Below are 23,122 nucleotides of genomic sequence, written 5' to 3'. Positions count from 1 at the left end.
CCCCCCCCCCCTCGTCCGTCTGCTACCATGCTGCGAGCGCGTGGTGAGTGAGTGCTGCTCGAGCGGGAGGAATAGGGTTTGGGGTCGGGGTGGGAGGGGGGGGGGTTCGGTCTTGTCTCCATGGGAACCTCAAACATGGTGTAACAGATGTCGTCCATCCTGCCATGCACTTGCTTCCCCTGCTTCTGTAGGCCCAGTCCTGCCCCCCGCCCCCGTCCCCGTCACTGTCCCGTCCCCGCGGTGCCAAACGCCTGTTCACAGAGCCTGATGGGACTCTGGTCTGCATGGCATATGGGATGTTGAGCCATGTTGCTCTCAGTGGATGAACCCTTGCCTGTTTGTGTCCCTGAATCTCCCCCCCCCGAACAAGAGGAGTTGTGTGACTCCAGTACCTCACCGTATCCCTCCTCCATGATGCTCCTCGTGTTGTTGGTGAAAGTGACTGATGAGTGTTCCCCCCCCCTCGTGAAAAAGAAATGGCCCTTTGCTGTTGTCAGGCTGCTTGTTGTTGCTGCATGGCTTCGGTGTAGCGCTGAAATCCTTCCCCATTGTTGTTCCCTTGACGATGCATGTAGATCCAGGCTGCTTCCCTCCGTCTCCTCTGCTATATCACTGTCCACTGATACAATTTCTGACTTTAAATCTTCAATTTCCTTCTGTGTTGTGTTCTTTTTTTTGTTTCTTTCAACTTTTCTTCTTTACTTTCTAATCTGTCTATTTTTTTCTCTTTCTACTCTTTCCACTCCTCTTTGCTTGCCTGGGAATCAGAGAGAAAGGTGGCCTTGGAGCTGTGTGTCTGAAGCCTAGTAGAGTTCATCTGCTGAGACCGTCTACAGTGAGAAAAGATTGTATATCCCAGTTTCCTTCTTTCTTCCCCCTCTTTTTTTTTTTTTTTTTTTTTTTTTTTAAACCCCAGGACACTTCAGTAGAGAAAAGTGGCTTCCTTCTCTGTTTTGTTTTTTCTTCCTTGAATCAAGGAAAACAGAAAAATACTAGAAGATGTTGCTGTGACAGTTTTTGTTTTCTATAAAGACTAAAGCTGTGGCAGATTGCACTGCCACGTGTCCTTCAGTGTGACAGACTGCTAGATGTGCACTGGTCTCTACGGACTAAGATATAGTGCCAACGTTCACACATCAGCCATAAGGGCAAAAAAACAAAAAACAGACCGATGACTCCATTTTGGATCTTCTGTGCAACTTCACACTCAGCCGGACCTTCTTCTTCCTGCCCAACGCCATGATCATAAGAAGTCTTTTTTTTTTTTTTTTTTTCTGTGAATGGGCAGCATGGACAAGCAAAGACGACATTCAGTCACGCCTCGTACAAAAACATTTTCAATGCATGTCATCAACAAACATTTCCTAGTCGACCTGCTTTTTGGACTGAAGAAATCTCAATCTGCATGGAGCAATCAATCAGCCAATCAGCCCACTTCTTTTGTCCAATCAGAGAGGAGGACGGCGTTCAGTGGGGATTTTCCAAATGGACTTGGACATGAAGCCATGACGGCCGCGTGATTGGCCTCTGTTGCCTGCCAATCATGAGTGAAGGTCGTGTGATCTGAGAGAGACACTAATTAAGGGAGTGTTCCAGGTCACCTATAGTTGGCGGCCATGGCTAATGCCACACACACGCACACACACACACACACACACACACTCAGAAACAAACCCTACACACTGATCATAGTAGCTTAAATCCTATATCATTGACATCTCATTTGTTGCTTCCCATCCTGCTCTGAAGAGTGAGATAACGGTAGAAGCACACCTCCAGTCCACTTCAGACTTTCTCAGTATCGTGTTTCTACTTCCTGACAAGCCCTCGGTATAGGTGACCTGTGACCTACCCAGTACATGCAGAGTTCTGTTGCTGTGTTGAACATGATGATGGTGGTGGTGATGAAACCCAGTGTTTTTCCTCCTTTTCCACTTTTTACATGAATCCATTTGATGTAATTAAAATTCATCAAGACTACCATGTGGCTCTTGTGGTTTTTATGCTGAGCCCTTCCAGAACAGACAGAGCCAAATGTTATTTTCAGGAACGAAGGACAAAGTTCCTTGTGTTTTGATGAGGAACCTGAAATGGTGGAAGACTGCTCGACTGTTTTCTTACTCTTTTTCAGTATTGCAGTAAAAAAAGACATTCTTTTTGGAGAAGAACTTGTGGAAATGAAATGCAGAATGTCTTTTCAGCTTCAGCTCAGAGGCTAAAATGTTTGATGCAGTACAAACTAACATTGTATGGTATAGATGCAAATTGCGTAATACACTTTCCCTGTCAGTTTATTAGGTACACCTGTACAGTACCATCTAATGCTATCATTTCAACAGCCCTAAAATAAATCCTACCTTGTTAGGTCTTTGTTTATATTGTCAGATATTTTGATTCAAATTTGCAGTCATTTTTGAGGCTGTTGTGGGGTTAATAGTATTAACAAGTGTTTCTAATTTTCTGAAAAGGAGGGATCCCAGTTAAAGATGAGTACTGAAAGAGTTCTCTACCTGTTTGACAGTGTTATAGAATTCCAATGCTAATCACGATAAGATAGTTGTAACATTTATGTTGAATTGTTTCGTCTTTGGCACTGCCTAGAGGTGACTGTGAGTACTGCAGTTAGAGCTGATAGTAAAGTAGCATATAGTATACAAATATGACGGTAAATATTGGTCTGTGTGAATAGAAAACCCTCATAGTAAGAGGGACAATCTTACTTTTCTAATAATAATAATAATAATAACTTTTAAAGACTTTTTCCCCCCTCTCAGCTAACAAATGTATTTTCTCAACCAAGCTATGCCAAATGGTTGCAATCAATGATATTAATAAGAACTATTTTAAATATCAGTTATAACTAGTCAATGCAAAATCACATCATCAGAACGCTGTTGAGTGCATTTAACAATAATCCATTCTTATACATTCTCACTTTTACATTTAAAGAAAAAACTAAGTTTGCTCTTAATTATTTAAACGGATACATATTTAAATGCTATAAATTATAATACGATGAATAATATTGTAGTATAAGTATATTGTCCTTATGCTCCTTAAAAAACAGCTGTAAATAACAAAACTATACTTTCATAACTGCATCCACAACACAATGACATGTTTAAGCTGCAACACGAGAGAAACAGACACCAATTTTGAAATTTTATATTTATTAAATACTCTTTCATTTTCTAATCACAAGGCTATGAAGAACAACCATCCAAACAAACACCTGATCGTTTTTAATGTATGTTTATTAACTGTATGATCATGCAAAAAAATCCAGCATCCAAATGAAACTCAGAGTATAGACACATGTAGCCCCTTTAGTATAAGGCTACTCTGCAATAAACGTACTTACATACAAGCTAAGGCTTTTGCTAACCGTTTATGCATTTCACTGTGAGATAACATCAATTGTTTCCGATATCTCAGACGGAGCCATTTCATAACCTTGAGGATGCAAGTAACATAGATTTCCATTTCTTTATCAAGAAAACAGTGAAAAATTACCAGAAAGTAGACATGCATATTTCCTCCATTTTGTAGAACTGCATATATAGTGTTGATGTTAAACATTGTGGTTTTTTTAAATATCCTTTTTCAACATTCCAATGATCTTATTTTCCCCCTCAGGTCAGTCAGGTTCTGTTTTTATCCAACATATATATGAGACATTTGCCAAAGTATTTTAAATATTGAGTTTACAAAAATGTATATGAAGCAAAACAACAGATGTCACTTGACCTACTGTGAGTTATCGTTCTGTTGTAGGTCGTAGCAGCGATCAGCCCAAAGTTACTCTGTGTGAAGGTAAGCTTATTTTTGGTCACGTATCCTATTTACATCAGTGAGACTCTAAAGTCGTTACCCTGTCGCATTAAATAGCAATCTATTACATCACCATGGAGCTCATTGACACTGAAGCAGGGAGGTCACTCTGTAGGACTCTATGTAAGCAAAGACGGGCCATATCATTTACATTTCAAGAGCATAATTGTGACATTAAACTTACTGCAGAATATTTATTTATAGCACTGAAATATTGAGCTCATATTTCTGAATTTGTGGTTTGAATTTACCTCTTTGAAATTTTCAGAGGGTCATTTCATATATAAAAAAAATGTAAAACTTGATTTAAAGGATTTGTTTCAGGTTCACATATTTAGATTAATCATTTAAGTGTCATTGTCACATTAAAAAAAAAAATTTAATTCAATATCAAGTTACTGAGATTGAATTGGTGAAATTAAGGTTACTTTTAGTGTCTTTAATCCTATCAAGTTACAATTTGTTAGTCACATGAGCCAAGAAAGTCAAGTTTAGATGAAACTCTGCATACTTTCCGATATTAATAGCCTGGAAAGAAAATCTGAAAATTAAGAATTCTGCAGTAAATCAATTTAACAATTAGGAGATTACACCACAATACAACAGTGGTTCTCACCCTGGGATAAATCTGAGGTGATTAAAGGTGCCCTGTGAGGTTTTCACTGATATGTGATCAGCTGTGAGTAGATGCTGCCTGATTTTAAGGGGTCAAAAGCCAAAAAGGTTTGGAATCAGTGTTCTATAACAATAAAGAAAAAGGTCAAACGTGTGAGTGGGCTCACTGCATCAACTGCCTGTTCTTCTGTCAAAATCTGTCAATTTTTTAATCTATTGTCATTGCAAGGAAAGCACATGTGTAACTAATAACATAAATAATGGCGGTTCTGTTCCATTAAGTCACACAATATAGTCCAACTGGAAGAACTGAAGGGGAAGCAGCCTTTTTTAATGTCATTGTTTACCATGTTGTATTTTCTTTTGTTAAATTTTCTGCTGTGAAGGTTTATTCTGGCTTCATATTCATCGATCAAAAATGCAATTTTCAACTTGATCCAACTTGGTCCAAATACTTCGGCAAACTGAATAATGCTGTTTGTTCCCTTAGATCAGTTTCCCTTTGTTAAGATAACATGTAAAGTTTAACTGCATTTTACTTTTCCATTTAAAACATCTTCATGGAAATACACAAAGAAAAGCATCTTGTCAGATTGGCGGCAACAAAACACACACACACACACAGATCTACTTAGAGCCATAAAAAACATCACATAGTTTCAGTAATGGTCATCATGGTGCAAGAAGTGTGTGGGCGGCGACACAGTGTTCATGGCATGTCGGATATGTCACAGAAAGCACAGCTGGCTGATACAGTAGGACGGATCTCACATATGATTCACAATGTTTTATTCAATATTTTTTTTAAATCTGCTCGACTGTCTCAGTGCACGTACAAAGCCGAGGTGTGTGTGATGCTTTGATGCATCATCGTGATAACCGGTAACAGACTACGTAGAGCACAAGTTACTTTAGAGCAGCGTAGCACAAACTCACACACTAACAAAGTTTCTACGACACAGTGAAAAAACAGTGCTGTGAAGTTTAACCATCGACACAGAGATATGATTTGTCCTCTTTAAAAGGGAGAATCTCATGTGCTTATATGATGCTGTGAGTTCCAATATAATCAGCCACAGGAGTGGAAGAAGGTTTTTTTTGTCTCAAGATTTCAGCATTCAGTGTGTGTGTTGATCAGCGTGTGTGAGGGGGAATTAGGGGAAGTAAAAAAAAGGGTTGTGGCAGTCTCCCCCTCCATTCATTTCAAACCCTCTTTTTTTTTTCTTTTTTTACAGTTCTGGCTAAAACGACTTTAAAAATATCAACAGCAAAACACTAACAGCTACTACATTTACAACAGAAACAGTGACCAAAAAAGGACCAAAACCATTGATTGACATCAGCGAAGGGCCCTCAGCCCTCCAGTCGGCATAGCCCTCTTCCCATCATGCCGTGTTTTTTTTTGTCCAATTCTTCAGCTGCATTCCCTTTCTAACATGCTTTTTTTTTTGATTTTTTATATATATATGTATATATATATATATATATATATATATATATATATATATATATAATTCACACAGAAGTACAGCAAGCCAAGACTGACAACACACAGATTTTAAGAACACAATCAGAACAAGAGACAGGCATAAGGGTGACATCATCATCATTACACAGCGAGTTGCTACTTGGACAGTAATAAGGTGGACGATGTGTGTGAGAGGCAGGAATGATTGAAGTAGAGGGGGAGAGGTATGGTGGACAGGAAGGATTGTGGCGAGCGTAACCTGAAGTTGCAGAACGGTTCGCTCCCTCAGGAGAGAGAACACAACAGCATCGAGTCGTTAAGTGTCTGTGCAAAAACAGTACAGGCCATTAGATAGTTTAAAATAGTTCAAGCTTCACGTCAAAACTACACAAAGACGGATGATAGAAAAGCAAAAAAAGTTGCCATGAGAGTGCGTCCATGCGTTTTGATTAGGTAGTTTATAGAGATGTGAGGAGCGATGGCACCGCTCAGTGTTTCGTCTCCATCACTGCAGGGCAGACGGGTGGAGGCCTTCTGCAACTTCAGGATGAGCTGGCCTGGATGCGTGTTAATGTCTTAAGCTCAAGAGAGGCTCGACCCTAAAGGCTGGAGCACAGGGACCTTGTATGTGTGTGCGTGTGTGTATGCTTGCATGCATGGTGTGTGAATATTTGTGTTGGTATTTACACGTCGGGGCCACAAGGCAAAAAAACTAACAGAAAAAACATGCTTAACTCCCCTTCCTTCACCCTGAAAGTAAATATTTTCCCCCTTTTCCTCTATATAAATATCTATTCATACACAATTCTATCAAACTAAATTCCCCTTTTTGATTAAGATTCATCCTTTTTCAACAACCCCTTGAAAACTTTGTGCACAGATGCTCCAAAATGGATGTTAAATTCTGATATTAAATTGATATTAGTCGATACAGTTCCCATAAACCCAAAACAAATATACCTGTGAACTGGAAAACAAACAGTTATTCTAGCAGTACAAGTTCTGCAAAACAAAAAAGAAATCACACTTTTCAAATATTATACTTGCTCCCCCCGTTCCATCCACTATGTGTGTCAATGTACTCGTTTATCTGTTCAAATATATATTTAACAGTTAATACTTTTCCTGATAACAGACAAAACAGACGGGGAAATAAAGGCCATGGGAGACGAGGCCCCAAAGACCAGGACAGCATCACCCCTGTGTCGCCACCAGAAGCATGCACCATCTCCAAGAAGGGGCTGACGTCAGCCGGGACCCACATCACATAGCTAGGTTTGGACTGGATTGGTGTTGGTCTGTGTGATCGGTCATTCAGTCAAGCTTTTTGAAATATGCTTCTTATTTTTTGTTTAATTTATAATGTATTTTCCCCACTTTTGTGTTTTTACAACTTTCCAAGCAGCCTCTTCCTGGTCAGGATCCAGGCACCAATCCGACCACGGAGATAAATGCTCCAAACTGCTTTAGAGTTCAGGCAAAGCTGGAGGAGGAAGAAGGCAAAGGTTAGTGGGAAAACTGTTGACCTAGTTATATCTATCAATGCAGATGGTTTAGGGTTTATATGTCGAGGTTTTGAGAAATCACTCACTGGAATCTATTCTGTTCTGTTCAAAGTTTAAGAAATGAAATAAAAGAATAAACAGGAACATAAAAAATGTACGTTATTAAAAAGTCAAAGTGTAATATGAAATAAAAATATCATAAAAAGCCATATTAGTAATTTAATAGCCATAGTATAGTATGTCATGGAAATGTTATAACTTATAAGAATTGCATTAAAAAAGTTCAAGTATAGAGTGCCATAAAAATGTCATTAATAGTTTGTGACAAAAGTTATAAAAAGGTAATTGTAAAGTGACATAATATGCTAAATAATGTCACAGTATCGTATGCCATAAGAAGGTCACAAAAAATGGCATTAAACAAGTCATACGCCAAACCCACTAAAGTATGTCATAAGAAATATGCTTGAATAGTCAAACTATAGTATGTGATGAGAATGACATTAAAAGTTTGCCAGTTTGCCATAAAAATGTAATGTCACAAAAAATGTCGTTAAAGAAGCCAAACTATTTTGTACGCTATTTAAATCTCATACACAACAATCATGTATAGTCTGCCTTAAAAATGCAATAAAAAATGTACAATAAAGTTTGTCCAATCTTTTTTGTAAAAAAGTAAATTTTTTTTTTATTGAAGTAGAATTGTCATAAAATGCCATAGGATTGTATGCTTTGAAAATAACATTTAAAATCCATAGTATAGAAAGCAAAGTATGCAATTAAAATGCCAGAGATGTCATAAAAAATGTCAAAGTATAGTATGCTTTACAAAAAATCTAATATAAGTATAGTATGTGATAAAAATGTACTAAAACACCCACAGTAAAAAAAAAAGTAATAAAATAGTATGATAGAAAAAAATGTCTGGATCAGCCAATAAGAATTTGTATTTGTATTTTACGTAAAGTCAATAACTCTTATTTTAAGAGCAATCTTTCGGTCATTTTGTTAAATTTGTTTTGAACAGCAGCCATAGGCCATCTGTCCCATTTGTAGTTTGCTTCTTTGTTTGTGTCTGTACACTTTTAAGTTCCTTGTCAATAAATAACTTTATTTTACCAATTACAACTGGTTTTATTTTGTCTCACCTTTCCCTAGAGAGCTGGGTTTTAACAGTCATTAAACAGTCATTAAAAAATGTCCTGGTACAATTTGTCCCAGGAAGTAATAAAAAATGTCACAGTATCGTGTGTCGAAAAAAGTCATAGTATAGTGTTTCAATAAAAGTCATAAAAATCTCAACATATAGTATGTGAAAAAAAAATCATAAAAAAGTAATAGTATAGTATGCCGAAAAAAGTCATATTATAGTATGCCGAAAAAAGTAAAAAAATAAAAGTCCCAGTATAGTGTGTCGAAAAAAGTCTTATTATAGCATGTTGATTTTTTTTTTTATTATAAAAAAGTCATAGTATGTTGAAAAAAATAAAAAAGTAATAGTATAGCATGTCGAAAAATGTCACATTATTGAATGACAAAAAAAAAAATCATAGTATAGTATGTTGAAAAATTGTCATAGTATAGTATGCCGAAAAAAAGTTTCACAATGTAGCATGTCAAAAAAAGTCATAGTATAGTATGTTGAAAAAAAAATATGGTATTGTATGAAAAAAGTCATAGTATAGAATGTCGATAAAAGTAAAAACAAGTCATAGTTTAGTATGTCAAAGAAAGTCAGAAAAATGTCACAGTATAGTATGTTGAAAAATGTCATAGTATAGTATGTTGAAAAGTCATATGAATATCTCGGATGGACAAGACATTTTGTTTTATGGGTGCACTTTTTGTTGTGCCCCTAAATCATATGGCGGCTCCCTAAATTGGCACTGAGTCGTCAAAACTTTTAAAGCCCCTGGTCGACCACAATCCTTTCATGCAGAATGAGACTGTTATTGAGTGTCATAATAGTGACGCGTTATCACCTTACCTGGGCCTGGCTTCTCAGTTCACTGCAGCGGTGCAGCTGGTGCTCCTGAGCAATGGAAGTGCACGTTGAGCCATTTGGCATCCCGGCGATGCCACACACGCGTCTCCTCTGACTGGCAGGAGCGCGGCCGGCCTTGGGTGTCCATATACTGCGTCAGGCGGATGTAAGCGATGCAGGCGGCATCCTCGCCGATCAGGTGGACGTGGGGGTTGAGGATGGTGGTGTGCACCGGCTTGCTGTTTTTACTCAGCACTGTGGGGATGGAAATATACAGTTCAGCTGATATAAATGGACTTCTGATGATTATCGGGTGTCAATGGGTATCTAAGTAACCAAATTTGAGAGCATTTAGTATATTACATGTCAATGCACAAAACATGTCGGCTGCTTCAAATGACAAGAGGAAGCATCTATTAGATAACTAATGGGTAAGTGAATTCATAAATGTAATTGAATAAATAGACATTTTCATGTTTCATCGTGCCTCGCTTATCGTTTTACACACATTTCCCCAAAGATTCATTATGACAGGAAGTGTGTTTGGAAACACGTTTGTGAAGGTGAACACACTGCAGATTTTAAGAGGTGACAGGACTGATGCAACAATTAGTCAATTTACTTGCAACATAGTCGATGAAGTGTCATTCCAGCTTCTCAAATGTGAACGTTTGCCTTTTTTTTGTCTTAGTATTCCATATTAGAAAAACTCAATACCCCTTGGCAGATTGATGAATAATAAATATGAAATAGTTGCAAGTTGCCCTAAAAGCTTAAAATTTCTATGGTTTCTGTCTTTATTTGGATTAGATGTTAAGTCACAATTTAGATTTAAAAAAAAAAAAAAGCTAATTTGGGCAAAGCTGTAGTCTATTACTCCAATGACATTGGCTGTTTCTTTCCAAAGCAACACTCTAATTAATCTGTTTTTTCCCAAAATAATATGTCTTAATTTGGATTTTACAATAATAATAATTTAAAAAAAACAACACCGAGCAATTTACAGTTGTCAAAGTAGAACTTGTGAAAGTCCATGCCCTCCACCAGGTTTCCAAGGGCCTCTGGCTCAAAAGAAGTCAGTCCAGGGTCACAGATTCTCCTGTCAGAGGAAACAAATAACCATAAATGCATTTAAGATTTAGAACTGATGCTGCAGTGAAGAATGTGGGGAACTAAATGCTGCAGAACAAGATACATGAGTTATAGCTTTCAAGGTTTGTTCATCACAAAACAGGCTTTGTACAGTAATGTATGTATTTCACAGGGAATCAATAAATAGTTTTTTTCTGTCAGAAGTGACAAAATGCCTTTTATGACTTGTATTGTTTAAATCACATATGCAAACTTACGTGTACGCCTCGAAATCCCCATTGTTGATGGCTTCAATCAACTGCTCTGTCATCTTTATTATCTCCTGTTTACGAGCTGAAAACAGAGAGACAGAGAGGAGGAGGGGGAAGACAACCAGAAGAGGTTTGAGAGCGTCAGAAATCATTTGGACGTTGAACATAGAAATACCGCTCCTAGTGCTTTAGCTGAACTTACTTGAAACCTCTGACATTTGAAATGAGTTCATCACATGGCCACAGCCTCTGGTAATAATAACAGTGACATTTCAGGTCACCCTGTACACACACAACACTATGTCCACTATCCATTTCAAACACAACATCAAGAGAAGTTGTTACACTCAAGAGTACATGTGCCGCTAAAACCCCGAAACACCCACATTTCTTCGTTCCTTTGGCCACAAACAAACACGATGTGTTCTGCAAACCATCGCTGACATCTGGACACAACCTTTGTGCAGGAGTTGCAATTCCCCCCATGATGAGAGTGAGGTTTGTCAGTGTCCATCAATAGTTATCATGGATATATTTGGCTGACTTGAATCATTATTACCGTGTTTACCTGGTTACTCAATTATATTTTTCATTATAATTTTCAAGATATCTCAGCTAAAATGTGGACAAACAAATGTTTTAGAAGACCATTCAAATAAAAAAATAATAAACTAAGATGACAGGTCACAACTCTTTGCAACTCTAAATATCTTTCACTGTGCCCACACACACACACACACACACACCAATGAAATCCACTGCAGTTTAATAATTTAAAAAAGCCTTATTCTTTGGGAGCGGGCCAAAAATTACTCAAATACAGCAAATATTCAGAGAATGTGGCACAAATGCATTAGCAAAACATCACACCAGAAAAGCACAAACTGCATGCATACACACTGAACATGCAGAGGCGGAGTCAGATAAAGACAGCTAGCAAATCCTCCACACCTGCATGTAACTCTGTGTTCATAAATCCCTTAAACTTTCTGCCATCAGAAAGTTAAAAACAGTCTGTATGAACACTACTTCAGGAGCACAACCTGCCTGGCACTTACTCTGCTGCAGGTTGCGGCTGATGCCCGCGGGGGACGCCAGAGCGGACTCTGGTTCGGGACCAAGACAGGCGCTCTGAGCTGGACTGGTCTGAGGGACACTGGGGCTGCTAGCAGCCTCCTGCAGGGGACCAGCTGCAGGCAGGCACAGTTATCCCAGTAAAATAAAGTTATATTTAACAAAGCTGAGATGCCATGTATATAACTATATGCATGGCATTTAAAATGGTTTATTCTGCACAAAGTATACGAAGCATTTATTGTAAGAAAAAACGGCCTCCAGACACTCAGAGAGAGGGAACAGTTTGTAGTCAGGCCTATGTGCCAGTAGATGGCAGCACAGGAGGACAGAGGGGAACTAGTGCAGTAAGTTGGTGGAAAGAGTGGAGGAGAAGGAGTATGTTTTACTTGAAGGGTAGATTTGTTGTCGGTTAAGGTGAGGTAACAAAGATAAGAGCTGAGAGTTGAGTCGGGTAGACTGCTGCCGACTTACAGGTAGGTGGTGTGCAGCGAGGAGACAGGGTCTGGGTCTGTTCCTCAATGGTGCTGCACTGGCTTACCACTGTACTGTCTGTACCAGTGGACTCACAGGAAGCCACTGCCTCCATCCAAAGACAAACACACAAATACAAGCAGATGCACACTGGCAGTGAGCTTACTATCTAAGAGTTTTCAATCTTAATAAGTCAATCTATTTGCAAGTTAATCAATTGTTTAATCTGTAAAATGCCAAAAAGTAGTAAAAAATTCTAGCGCTGAAACTAGTTTAATAAGGGATTAATCAAAAATGTCATACATTTAATACTACCAGCTTTTCAAAATAAATGAAGATTTTGACTTTGGGTTTAGTTGACCAAATACAACAAGATATTTATAACAGTGGATAATTATAAAAGGCATTTTATTATTTCATTTTATACACAAATTATCAGCAGATTAATGAATAATAAAAATAATTGTTAGTTGCAGCAGCCCTAAACAGAAGTTCCCACAGCTCGACGTGTATATAGGGGGATGGATTTTTGGTTCAAATTATCAAAATGGTTGTTGATTAATTTCCATCCACTAACTTCTCAGTTTATTGATTAAATGTTTCAGCAATACAGGCCAGCACTGTAAATCACTCATCACAACAAGCATAGGAAGCCACACCAACACGGAGTAGTGAGGCAGAAACCCACTGCACACACAGACAGAAACTATCAAAACCAGCTGATTCAGACACCAGAAAGCAAGAAACAAATTAACTGGAAACCCAAACCGTATGTAGCCAACCGTCTCAGGTCAAGTGTGATCCATACTGAATAACCTTTTAGAAGCTTTATTCTAAAGCATGAAGGCCACATGGAGATCAGCAGCCTGTTGCATCTGCACACTTTATACTTATGATTGTTTAGGACACTGACATGCATGCTTGGTTTAACTTACAGGAAGCAGAGATGCACAATATAACCGTATAAGAAACATTCAACTTATTGAAACAATAAAATGGTTACTGAAGAGTGAAATGAGAAATATTTCTGATGTTAGTTTATCACCACTTGATCTTACTATTGCTCCACTGCACGACACATACATTTCAACTTCAATTTTGTTGTGATTAGTCAAAGAAAACAGGATGTCAAAAGTAAAGTATTGCCCATTATTTGGAACATACATGTGCAGAAATTAGATCATACGTTTTGATTTACACTCAAACGTATGATCCGCTGATGCAACAGGCTGCAGAAAACTTGTGAGTTGCAGAATTGTTTGAATGCAGTCAAAAAATGCTTCATCTTAAAGAACTTTCCTTCACTGTGATTTTCTACATAGAGGAGCTGAAGCATCCTTGCACTGCTTGCTTGATATTTCAGAGCACACAAGAAAAATTATTTTACATACCCTTAGCATGCAATCCATGTATCTACTGGGAGTTGTATAGATAAGTTCAATCAACTTCAGGGAGACACAGAGAACAGCCTCCTGATTGCATGTCAGTGATTATCCACCATAAGATGAAGTACCGGTAAACCCACAGAAAGCTGCCTTAAGTAATTGGATTAACTTTTTCCTGGAGGTAGCTCTGTCCTACTTAAATCACCTGCAAACATTAAAAGGGTCATTCCCCGAGCTGAGACGACTCATTGAAGGCTTAAGTGGCGTGTGATGCTAGCATGCAAGCACTCGTGCACACCATCAATAAAAAACGAAGCAAAGAGGTTTGGTGTTTTGCTCTGGAGCGATAGAACATGATGTAAATGGAGACAACAGCAAAAGTACATACAACAACTGTATCCGTCCACATACATGGAGAGTATTTACATCCAACTCTTCACATCAAATTTGTCTTTACGGTCATATTTCAACCACTAATCTTACTGGATCTACAAGCCTCCACTACCTTGACTGAAGCGGAGTTGACAGTTGCCCTTAACCTCTACTCAGTAGCCATGCATTACCTCAAATATATAGTGAAGAAATATGTTGTAATCTTTCTCTATCTGATCTGGAGTTCAGCCAAGTGACAAAACCTTGACAAAATAAACAGTGAACAAAAAGAGACATGCAGAGTAGGTGAAAGTTGGACAAGTACCTTTCCTACCTTTCATCTCCTCCTCTTCTGTGTTATTACAGCTCTCCGTGGAGCCCTGTCAGACAGAGAGGTTAGGCAAAGAGAGAAAAGAGATGGAAAGAGAGAGAAATGGATGATGGGTGGGGAAAGATAAATAGCAGGACAAATCATTTTTTAATGAGAAGGTGAGACAGGGTCGGGGAAGCTTTGGACAACTTGCCCATACGGACACAAAGACAACCTGACGGACAGATGGACAACTCCCTCCCAGGAGCACAAACCAGCCAGGACAGCAGCGAGGGGAAGCGCAGAGAGCCACACATATATGAGCAGCAAAGTGTGTGTGCAATTTGAAATTGTGTGGCTAATTGTAACAGGAAGGAGTGTGTTTAAAATAGTGTCAATGTAAAGTTAATTGTGTAACAGCAGCAGCATTTGAATCTGTATTGATACTATTATCTTTCAAGCTTGTAAACCAACATCACAGCACAAGCAGCATGGTGGAGGGTTCCCATTTAAGTAAGAGGCCTGACATGAGTTTTAGAAGATATATTATTAGAAAACGCTCCATAAACTTTCATCGTTATGCAGATGATATCCAATTATATCTATTGGTCAAGTCAAATGGAACCAACTAATTGGTTGGCAACTCCCAGTTATAGGATTTTTTTCTGCAGGGGTGTTAATCCTTATCTGATGCGAGGGTCCGAGGAGGGTTGGACAGATTACAAAGCCTTTCAGGCAAATTTGTAATTTGTGATATAGGGCTTTATAAATAAAATTGAATCAAATTAATGTTACATTTTGCTTTTGTGTGTTCATGTTATTGCAATCAGTTGATATAACCTTTTCAAATATAAAAACTCCATGATCTTCTGCACACTTTGGACTGTTGAGGCAATCAGTAGAAATAAGGTGCTGATGTTTAAGAACAACAATTAACGAACAGAGCTTGTTCATATTGACTTGTTGGAATTTTATATTTGTATTTTTATTTAATGGATTTGCAATTTTATTATTCATTATTCATTTTACCTTTTGTTATAATCTTGTTTAAGCAGAAGAGTATTTATTTATATATTTATTAGCTGATTTTAATAAAACACTGAAACTCTACATTTATTCCAGAGGCTCTAAAATAGTGCACCTTCACACTGTGAAGCTCAACTGATCTGCTTACAGATTTGGGGAGTTCACAGGGCTTGACCCTCCTGTGAAATCCCTCCTGGTAAACAGGAAGAGACGTAATGAAACACACTGACAGAAGCCAGTTCACATTAGGTGCACAATGAAACCAGAGTAATTTTTGTTATAGTCGACAGCGATGTCTGGAGTTTATTTAGAGAAAAATCCTCCACAAGTTACTTGCGAGTGTTAGTGGCTAGTGGTGGGAGGAGGAGGGCTTACCTTGGTGCCGTCAGCTGGGTTGTGTACAACAGTTGTCTGGGCTTCCTGGGGGGAGGTAGGAGACACTTTACCATGCAGGGAGACACAGGGGGAGAGATGCCAGGGAACGGCAACAAACATACAAAACAGATGCATGTGCGCACACCAAAACGACACCAAAGCACAGGAGCTACAATACAGAGGCTGAGGAACATTTATGGTGATTATATGGCTGTAGATGACAAGGTGCTCAGTGTAAGTCTGTCTGTAGAAATGCGACCCGCAGGATCATTGAAGAATCTCCAAAATGCATGAAAACATGAAGACTTAGAACCTTCACCAGCTAGGGCCTCGACTGAGGAGGAGGAGGGTTTCTGTGAGTGACTGTATGCATGCATGCAAGTGTGAGTGCAGATGTTCATGTCACCTCATAGTTCAAGTGTTTTAAATGTTTGCTTCAATATCTAATCTCTAAATGGAAGTTACAACTGGGAAACTCTGATGTATACAATGTGGCACTAAATAATTACAGAGGTATTTGAAAAGCAAACAGAAACTGATGCATTAATGAACGAGTGTACACGCTCCAAACACACAAAATAGGTTTTTCTGTGCTTTGATAAAATAACCTTTATACTGTAAGAGCACCACAATAATTATATATTCAGTGGTGGAATGTAACCAAGTATATTTACTGAAGTACTGTACTTAAGGATGAAGGTACTTGTACTATAGTATTTCCATTTTCTATCACTTTACTTTTCATCTCAGAGGTAAATATTTGTGTTCTTCCCGCCCAGTGACAACCATGTATCTCCAGTTGTGTTTATCGAGTCTCACTATCCCATGTATGTTTTGAAAATTCTATAACCACGTTAAAAATCTACACATAGAGGCTTTAATCCCAAATTAGTAAATGCACACTAGCTTTTAGCTACATGCAATATCATACTAGCTAACAGCTCAACGCTAGGTTACTTTATTCAGTGCATTTTAACTTGTTATTGTCAACACTAGCAATTACCATCCTGAGTACTCTGATGCCACCAACACTTCCGAGTTATGACAATATGACTCTTTCCCGAACACCTTCCATTGTACGTGGCATGAACGCTGCATTAATCCTGGCAACTGTGTGTTTGTGTTTCCACTCCTCATCCTCAACCTCGACGCTGCCACAGAAACATTTAGCTCAAAGCAAATTCAAGAGTACCCAAGTTCCGCATTCATTGTTGGAATACAAACCCACAGTGTACAGGTATAGTCAGTCAGTTTGTCTCTCTCCTGATATACAATCAACACTGGACCAAACATCTAGGAACCACAACCTCAGAACATCCAGCCCCTTTGATGACATATGGGATTATGGGGGAATCTAGACTGGCAATTTTTAACCAACCCTTATCTTAATGAGATCAGAGGTTTGGCTTTGATTAAGTTGAGACTGCCATATTCAAAGCCATATGGGGAAGCATTTATTAAATATTGTACACTATATATGGCTTAATCCCATTACATATATGAAAACAGGGGCTGCATCTTCACACAATTATGATGTCTCTCTGTTACCCATCCACTCCAGCTCCTGTTTTACCCAGAAGTCCTTGTCATTTACAATTGACATATCAAAAAGCATTTGTTAAAATTAAATTTAAAAAAAAAAGGTATTTTGATGTAGTAGAGGTTCAATCTCTTTTGAGCTCTGCTTTCCGAGAAATTGCCATAAACCTGTTCTTCTTAACAGGCAAACCATCAACAAGGGGTTACCAGGAAGTGGCTGAGCAGAAAGTGATTGAAGTGCCTGCTGTTGTACTGCAAAATGAAAGTCATTTGTCTACCTGTCAGTGCAGTGCGCTGTGATATATATATATATATATATATACACACATATACACACACAAGTGTGTCCACAGAAGGTCTGGGTAAAACACAAGCCAGGAGAGACACTCGAAGGCACAAGCCAGTCGTTCAATTTTAAAGTCATCAAATCCACGTCCAACATCACAGTTTGTGTTCAAAACAGAAGCAAAGAGGCAGAGGATGAGGCACGAGAGAGAGGTACAAAGTAGAAAAAAAGATTTCCCTTAACATGGGGTGTGACACAAAAAAAAAGATGAGGAGGAGACAGAACTAAACATTGAAAAGATGTAAACAATGAAATGATGCCGTAAAAAGCAATGTGAGATAAAACCAAATAGAGATGAGGTACCATTGGTGCTGAAGATGACATGCTGCTGTCTTTGGTGCTGCTGCTGCTTACTACACTGTTTTTACTGTTGTTTCCCTGCGACTGGGGCAAAGAAACACAACACAGAATGACTCCCACGGCTCCCACTGCTCCCACTGGGCCATAAACCAGCCTCTGGGAATCTCAGGTAGACAAGGAATAGAGCCATTTCACGGCCAATATAAATATCTCACATATTAAGCGTGTAGAATTTAGAACTGCACAATCTGGGAGTGTGGGTTCAATGATAAACAAATTTATTTGGATGTCTGTATAAATCATCTGCACCTCGCTGCCTTGTGCACTTTAAAAAGGGCACTTGTTGTATTCTCCTTTGTGCATGTAGCTTCAAAATAATATCTTCTTTTGACCATCAGGAACTAGAAGAAACTAGTAGAAACAGATCACTGTCCTGCTAAAACCACTATGTGCGTGTACCGACTTCTTTAACTGACCCTTTTTTATTTCTATTATAAAGCTGTGTATTGAGTGATTGGTGTTCCTGCATTGACTGTCTACAACTTTTGCAGACATTTCCCAACATTAAAACAAAGTAAAAAATACAGAACAGTTAGTCAGCACATGCATTTTTTTAAAACAATGAACAAATCTTTGGATTGGGGTTTAAGTATTTTCCCAGCACTTTTACAAATAGTTGAATCAACATCCGCTGGGAATAAAAGAAAAATCTGAAAGTTTGAATAAAAAAAACACGCACCAGAAATCAGTGAACCATTTCTGCCGGAAGCACAGCCAACTTTAAGTTTATAATAATGGTTACCAGTTCAGGTCTGTGCATGCAGTGAAAGGCCTTGATGACAGGTTTTTCTCTGATATGTTATTTCCCACTCTTGGTTCATGCTAAATTTATCTTGAGGACAATATTAAAGCATACAAAACTACTTTAGCATGACTACAACTATTAAGTTCACCTCAACCCTCACACAGTCCCCTGCACAGTCTGCCTTTGTTTTGAATTAACATTTCTCTCTGCCAGAGTATATGCAACATATGTTTTAATTAAATTAAAAAATTAGTTCATTGGTTGCACTCCTGGGAAATAAATGGATTTAATAAAAGACATGATTTGTAAGTACATTTTGAAGGGATGTATTTACAATGTGTTTAAGTAGAGTATTGTGGTGATTTTTGTTAATAATGCAACACTTTATTATAAAAAAAAGAAAATGTACCTTATACCTACAATCATTGCAAAGAAAATGCTTTATGTATTAAAGGGGAACTCAATGATTTTACACAAAGGTCAGTTTACTGGTCATGGTTTGTAATATACTGAACAGCTGTGAAAGTGGTTGTTGTTGGTTATTTTTTATACTGATATATTGTTTTTAGAGTATAATACTAAATCCGGGAGTACAACTGTAGTTTTCTATTTCTTGCTCACTCCAAACCATTTTTTTGGTCTGGTTTTGTTGGAACCTATAAACCAGAATAGTTGTTCAGCTGCACAACAGAGGTGTAGATTGTAGCTAAGAATTAAAAATGGGATGTGTGAGGCGAACAAGAAAACACAGTTTGAGTTGACCTCTCCTGTTGGTCTCAGACTAACTGCAGGACAATGAGAAAGAAAAGCTTCTTAAATGAAAAAATCGGTATTGCGACAAGAAAGTTAAGAGGTGGACAAATGGTAAATGAAAGGTTAAGAGCAAGCTCTACATTTATTTATTTATTTATTCAGCTGTTTTTTAAACACTCTGAGATGAGTGAACACCCCAGTGTGGCTTTAAAAAGTATCTTGGCAGACTCCTTGGCCAACTAGGAACATCTTCTAACAGAAAGTCTAATGTGCAATATTGAGACCGACCATGCAACCTTCAAGAAGTACAAATATGCAGTGAACATCAGCAATATGAAGCTACTGCTAAGAATTTGCTGGTTTATTTTCTATGGCCTTGAAATGATGTTACAGGGTCAGAGAAAACCGTTTCAAGGCTTCAACTATTATTGATATGACATGCAATCTTGTTCTGCTTTTTATGGTATTTATTGACTCAAAAATTCAATGACTTTTTCTTATCCAGTGACACAAATTTATACTTGGTAACTATTCAGTATGATTTCAGTGCTGTTGAAACAAAGCAAAGTGTTCATCAAAACTGCTTTCGTGTGAAAGTTATACTCCTTTCCCCTACAGCACCAAAAATGGTGTTTAAACAACAACAGTTTATCAAGTATCAAACCTTAATATGCTTTTTAGTACCAGCTAAATAATAATGTCACCATAGCAAATCGCCTATCAAAATTCTATCAATTTTAAACTGCATTTTGCTTTGGTAGTTCCTGTATGGCTGCTTGTGTTCAAACATTTAAGAGGTTTGGCTTTTTTTGTTAAATGAAAAAGGGTTTTGCAGAATAAAGCAAGTTATCCAAATGAGACATTGCTGAAACTTTTGTATTGTATCAGATACCAAACCGTACTGTTTATAGGCTTGTATTTCTAGCAGTAGAAGTATTAATTTTAGTTTTGAAAATACATTAAACTAAAAGTGTAACTAATCAAAAAGATCAATAGACCAAATTACTGAGGAAATACTGACATTATCTGAAAATTTCAATGCATTTTACTTTATTATTTTGTCTACACAACTAACGAGGTATATCAGTCCTAATCTGTCACTACCTTAAGTTGTTGATTATCTGCAGGTGACCAAGACAGCTGTTTTTAGAGATAGCGGGAGAAAAAAAAGTTCACTCAATGAAAAATAATGAGGGTATAATGAATATACAATAATTTAAAAAAGGGAAAATGATTGTATATCGATGTTTACAGTGATTAAAATGTCCCTTACTCCTGTGATGGTCCAGTATGTCGGTAAGTAAGACAAATAGCCTGATCTTAGGCATCAGAAGAGGAAAACTGGAAGGGTGCGTGTGTGTGTGTGTGTGTGTGTGTGTGTGTGTGTGTGTGTGTGCGTGTGTGTGTTATTTATCAGGAGTTGCAATGGTTTTGGTGGCGCTTATGGTTGAAGGGGATGCAGGGATGTTCGATGGAGTTAGGAAATCCAACAGAATTCGAACAAGACGAAAACTGTTGTAGACAACGCCTCAAGCATCTCTTCCCAAAGGGGTAAAAAAAAAAAAAAAAAAAGAGAAGGAGATGAAACAGAGAGGAGAGGGGGAGGACCAAAGGGAGGGAAAAATCCTCTAAAAGACGGAGAGAGACAAAGAATGAAAAATGAACGAAAACGACAGAGCCGATCTCACCATCAAACAAACACTCGAGCTGGACTTCCTTTTCTGACAGACAGCAATGGAAAGGAGGAGGAAAAGAATAAGGGGTCATCGGGAAACAAGGAACTTGTTAAAATAGTGAAAAAGTGAAGCTGCCAGATTGATCCCAGAAAGAGAGAAAAAAACAAAACAGCTGCACAAGCTTACACAGGAACAAAGATGAGACAAAGGGATACTAAGAGGACTTCAGCAGAAACAAAATAAAAAGAATCAATAGAGGAAGTTAATATTTAAAGGAGATCTAAAGGATTTAAATCATTGATCGTGCAGTTTATTTGTAGAATGTTTTTGGGATTTAGTATATTGTTGTATACATTTAATTAATGTATGTAATTGAAATTTTATTTTGGCCCTTGTTGATCATGGCGCTTCACTGCATGCATTGATGCTGAATGTCGATTAAAAAAAATCGCTGTGAATCAAAGAAAAAACCTGGCGGTAGAAAACAAACAGCATTTCAAAAAGCCTATTGGTCTTTTTATGTCCCTTACTTTGACTTTAATATCACATCTGTATTACCTGTGCCCCACCTTTACTCTTATTGATCCTTTTCCCTAAACCACAAACATCTTTAAACAATGGAGCACCAGAGCTAAAAGGTAATCCAACTAAAAGAACATAATGTTTTTTCCACATGCTCATATTATCAAAAATACATGTTATTAGAGAGTTGTTAGGGTGACAGACCAAAAGGGATATAACAGAAGAAAGACAGAAGAAGTAAAGGCAATTAAACCATCATGGGTCAGAAAACTTACCTTCACGCCGTCCGACTTTTTGTTTAGTAAGGTTTTGCATGCTGAAAGAAAAAGAAACAAGACAGTAAGGACACCGTCTGAGACGTAATAGTTCAACAAACAGAACAGTGGTTGAGATCATTCAGTCAGCTGGACAAACTAAGGCAAAGTTATGGGCCAATGAACGTTTATCAGGCTCATGAGGTGTCCTGATTTCACATATTGTTTCTCCACCACTGGGCAAATTCAGGACAATAATGGGAATTTTACATTTATTACTGTATATAGAAATAGCAAACTGAAAATGAAAAATTAACTTGGGAAGTGGAACAAAAACTGATTACAAATTCTGAAACATTTTCTATTATTACAATTAAAGTAACTGCAACCCTTTTTCCTTATATCATTTGGTTTTAAATGTACGCTTGCTGACTTAGTTATAGAGCCCAATAACACCCCAAACTCCCACAATGTTCTTCCAGGACATTGTTGATATTTTGTATGGAAGCAGAATTCAGGCCAAAAATGAAATAAGAAACTAAAAAAGAATGAAAAATTCTAAATACTTTAAATTTTTTGTTTCTGTTAAAAAAGGTCAAAATTGTAAGATAGTACATAAAAAAATTCTGGAGAGAAATTTTTGGGGGGATTTAGAAGCACTATTGCTCTAATTCTATTTTCAGTTCCTGGTTGTAGAGAAATAAAAAAAGTAAAATCTTTGTATTTAAACGTTCTTTTTGGGTAAAATCATCCTCCATAATATCAACAATTTTGGGAGCAGTTAAAACAATAAACATAAAAAACATATTTTCCCCCCAAAACACTAACTTAATTTCAGCACATTTCCATAAAGTAACTGAACGTCTGACCACACAGTGTTATACATATAATATTAATGACACCAACACACAACTGAATAAAATTGTCAACAAGTACTAAACACACACAAATTTGTGTTAGTCATGTTCCAACGATCCTCCCTTACCTTCCGTTTATAAAGGAGGAAGGAGGGCAAAAAAGAAGGCAAGAAAACAGTAATGTATTTAATATCTGCATCTTAACATCTGAATGGAAAACCAAACTGAAAACTGAAGATGACAACAGCAGGCACAAACACCTGTCAGGCTTTCACTGTGTGTTAAACGGCATTCTTTAAATCGTTTTC

At 37.7% G+C, this 23,122-nt stretch overlaps 1 protein-coding gene across 6 annotated transcripts in view; it reads right to left on the bottom strand.

Moving 5' to 3' along the window:
* Positions 1-3,238: 3,238 nt before the first annotated feature.
* The window catches only part of camk2g2 (calcium/calmodulin-dependent protein kinase (CaM kinase) II gamma 2), a 59,782-nt gene continuing 39,898 nt past the window's right edge, over positions 3,239-23,122 (bottom strand). Inside the window, exons 13-22 of one of the 6 annotated variants that reach the window (XM_054600307.1) lie at positions 21,979-22,019; positions 17,951-18,031; positions 15,763-15,807; positions 14,377-14,431; positions 12,295-12,399; positions 11,805-11,936; positions 10,753-10,828; positions 10,408-10,502; positions 9,407-9,658; positions 3,239-7,397 (exon numbers count right to left, since the gene is read on the bottom strand). In XM_054600307.1, the coding sequence (XP_054456282.1) occupies positions 9,426-9,658; positions 10,408-10,502; positions 10,753-10,828; positions 11,805-11,936; positions 12,295-12,399; positions 14,377-14,431; positions 15,763-15,807; positions 17,951-18,031; positions 21,979-22,019 (863 nt within the window). In that variant the 3' untranslated portion in view covers positions 3,239-7,397; positions 9,407-9,425. Of the gene's footprint in view, positions 7,398-9,401; positions 9,659-10,407; positions 10,503-10,752; positions 10,829-11,804; positions 11,937-12,294; positions 12,400-14,376; positions 14,432-15,762; positions 15,808-17,950; positions 18,032-21,978; positions 22,020-23,122 lie in introns of all 6 variants that reach the window. The other 5 variants (XM_054600302.1, XM_054600301.1, XM_054600303.1 and 2 more) reach the window with 5 other exon arrangements.

This window comes from Anoplopoma fimbria, chromosome 6, assembly GCF_027596085.1.
Source record: "Anoplopoma fimbria isolate UVic2021 breed Golden Eagle Sablefish chromosome 6, Afim_UVic_2022, whole genome shotgun sequence".
NCBI lineage: Eukaryota > Metazoa > Chordata > Actinopteri > Perciformes > Anoplopomatidae > Anoplopoma > Anoplopoma fimbria.
Note: the sequence above shows the minus strand (reverse complement) of the source record. Positions and strands in the feature narration are given on the sequence as shown.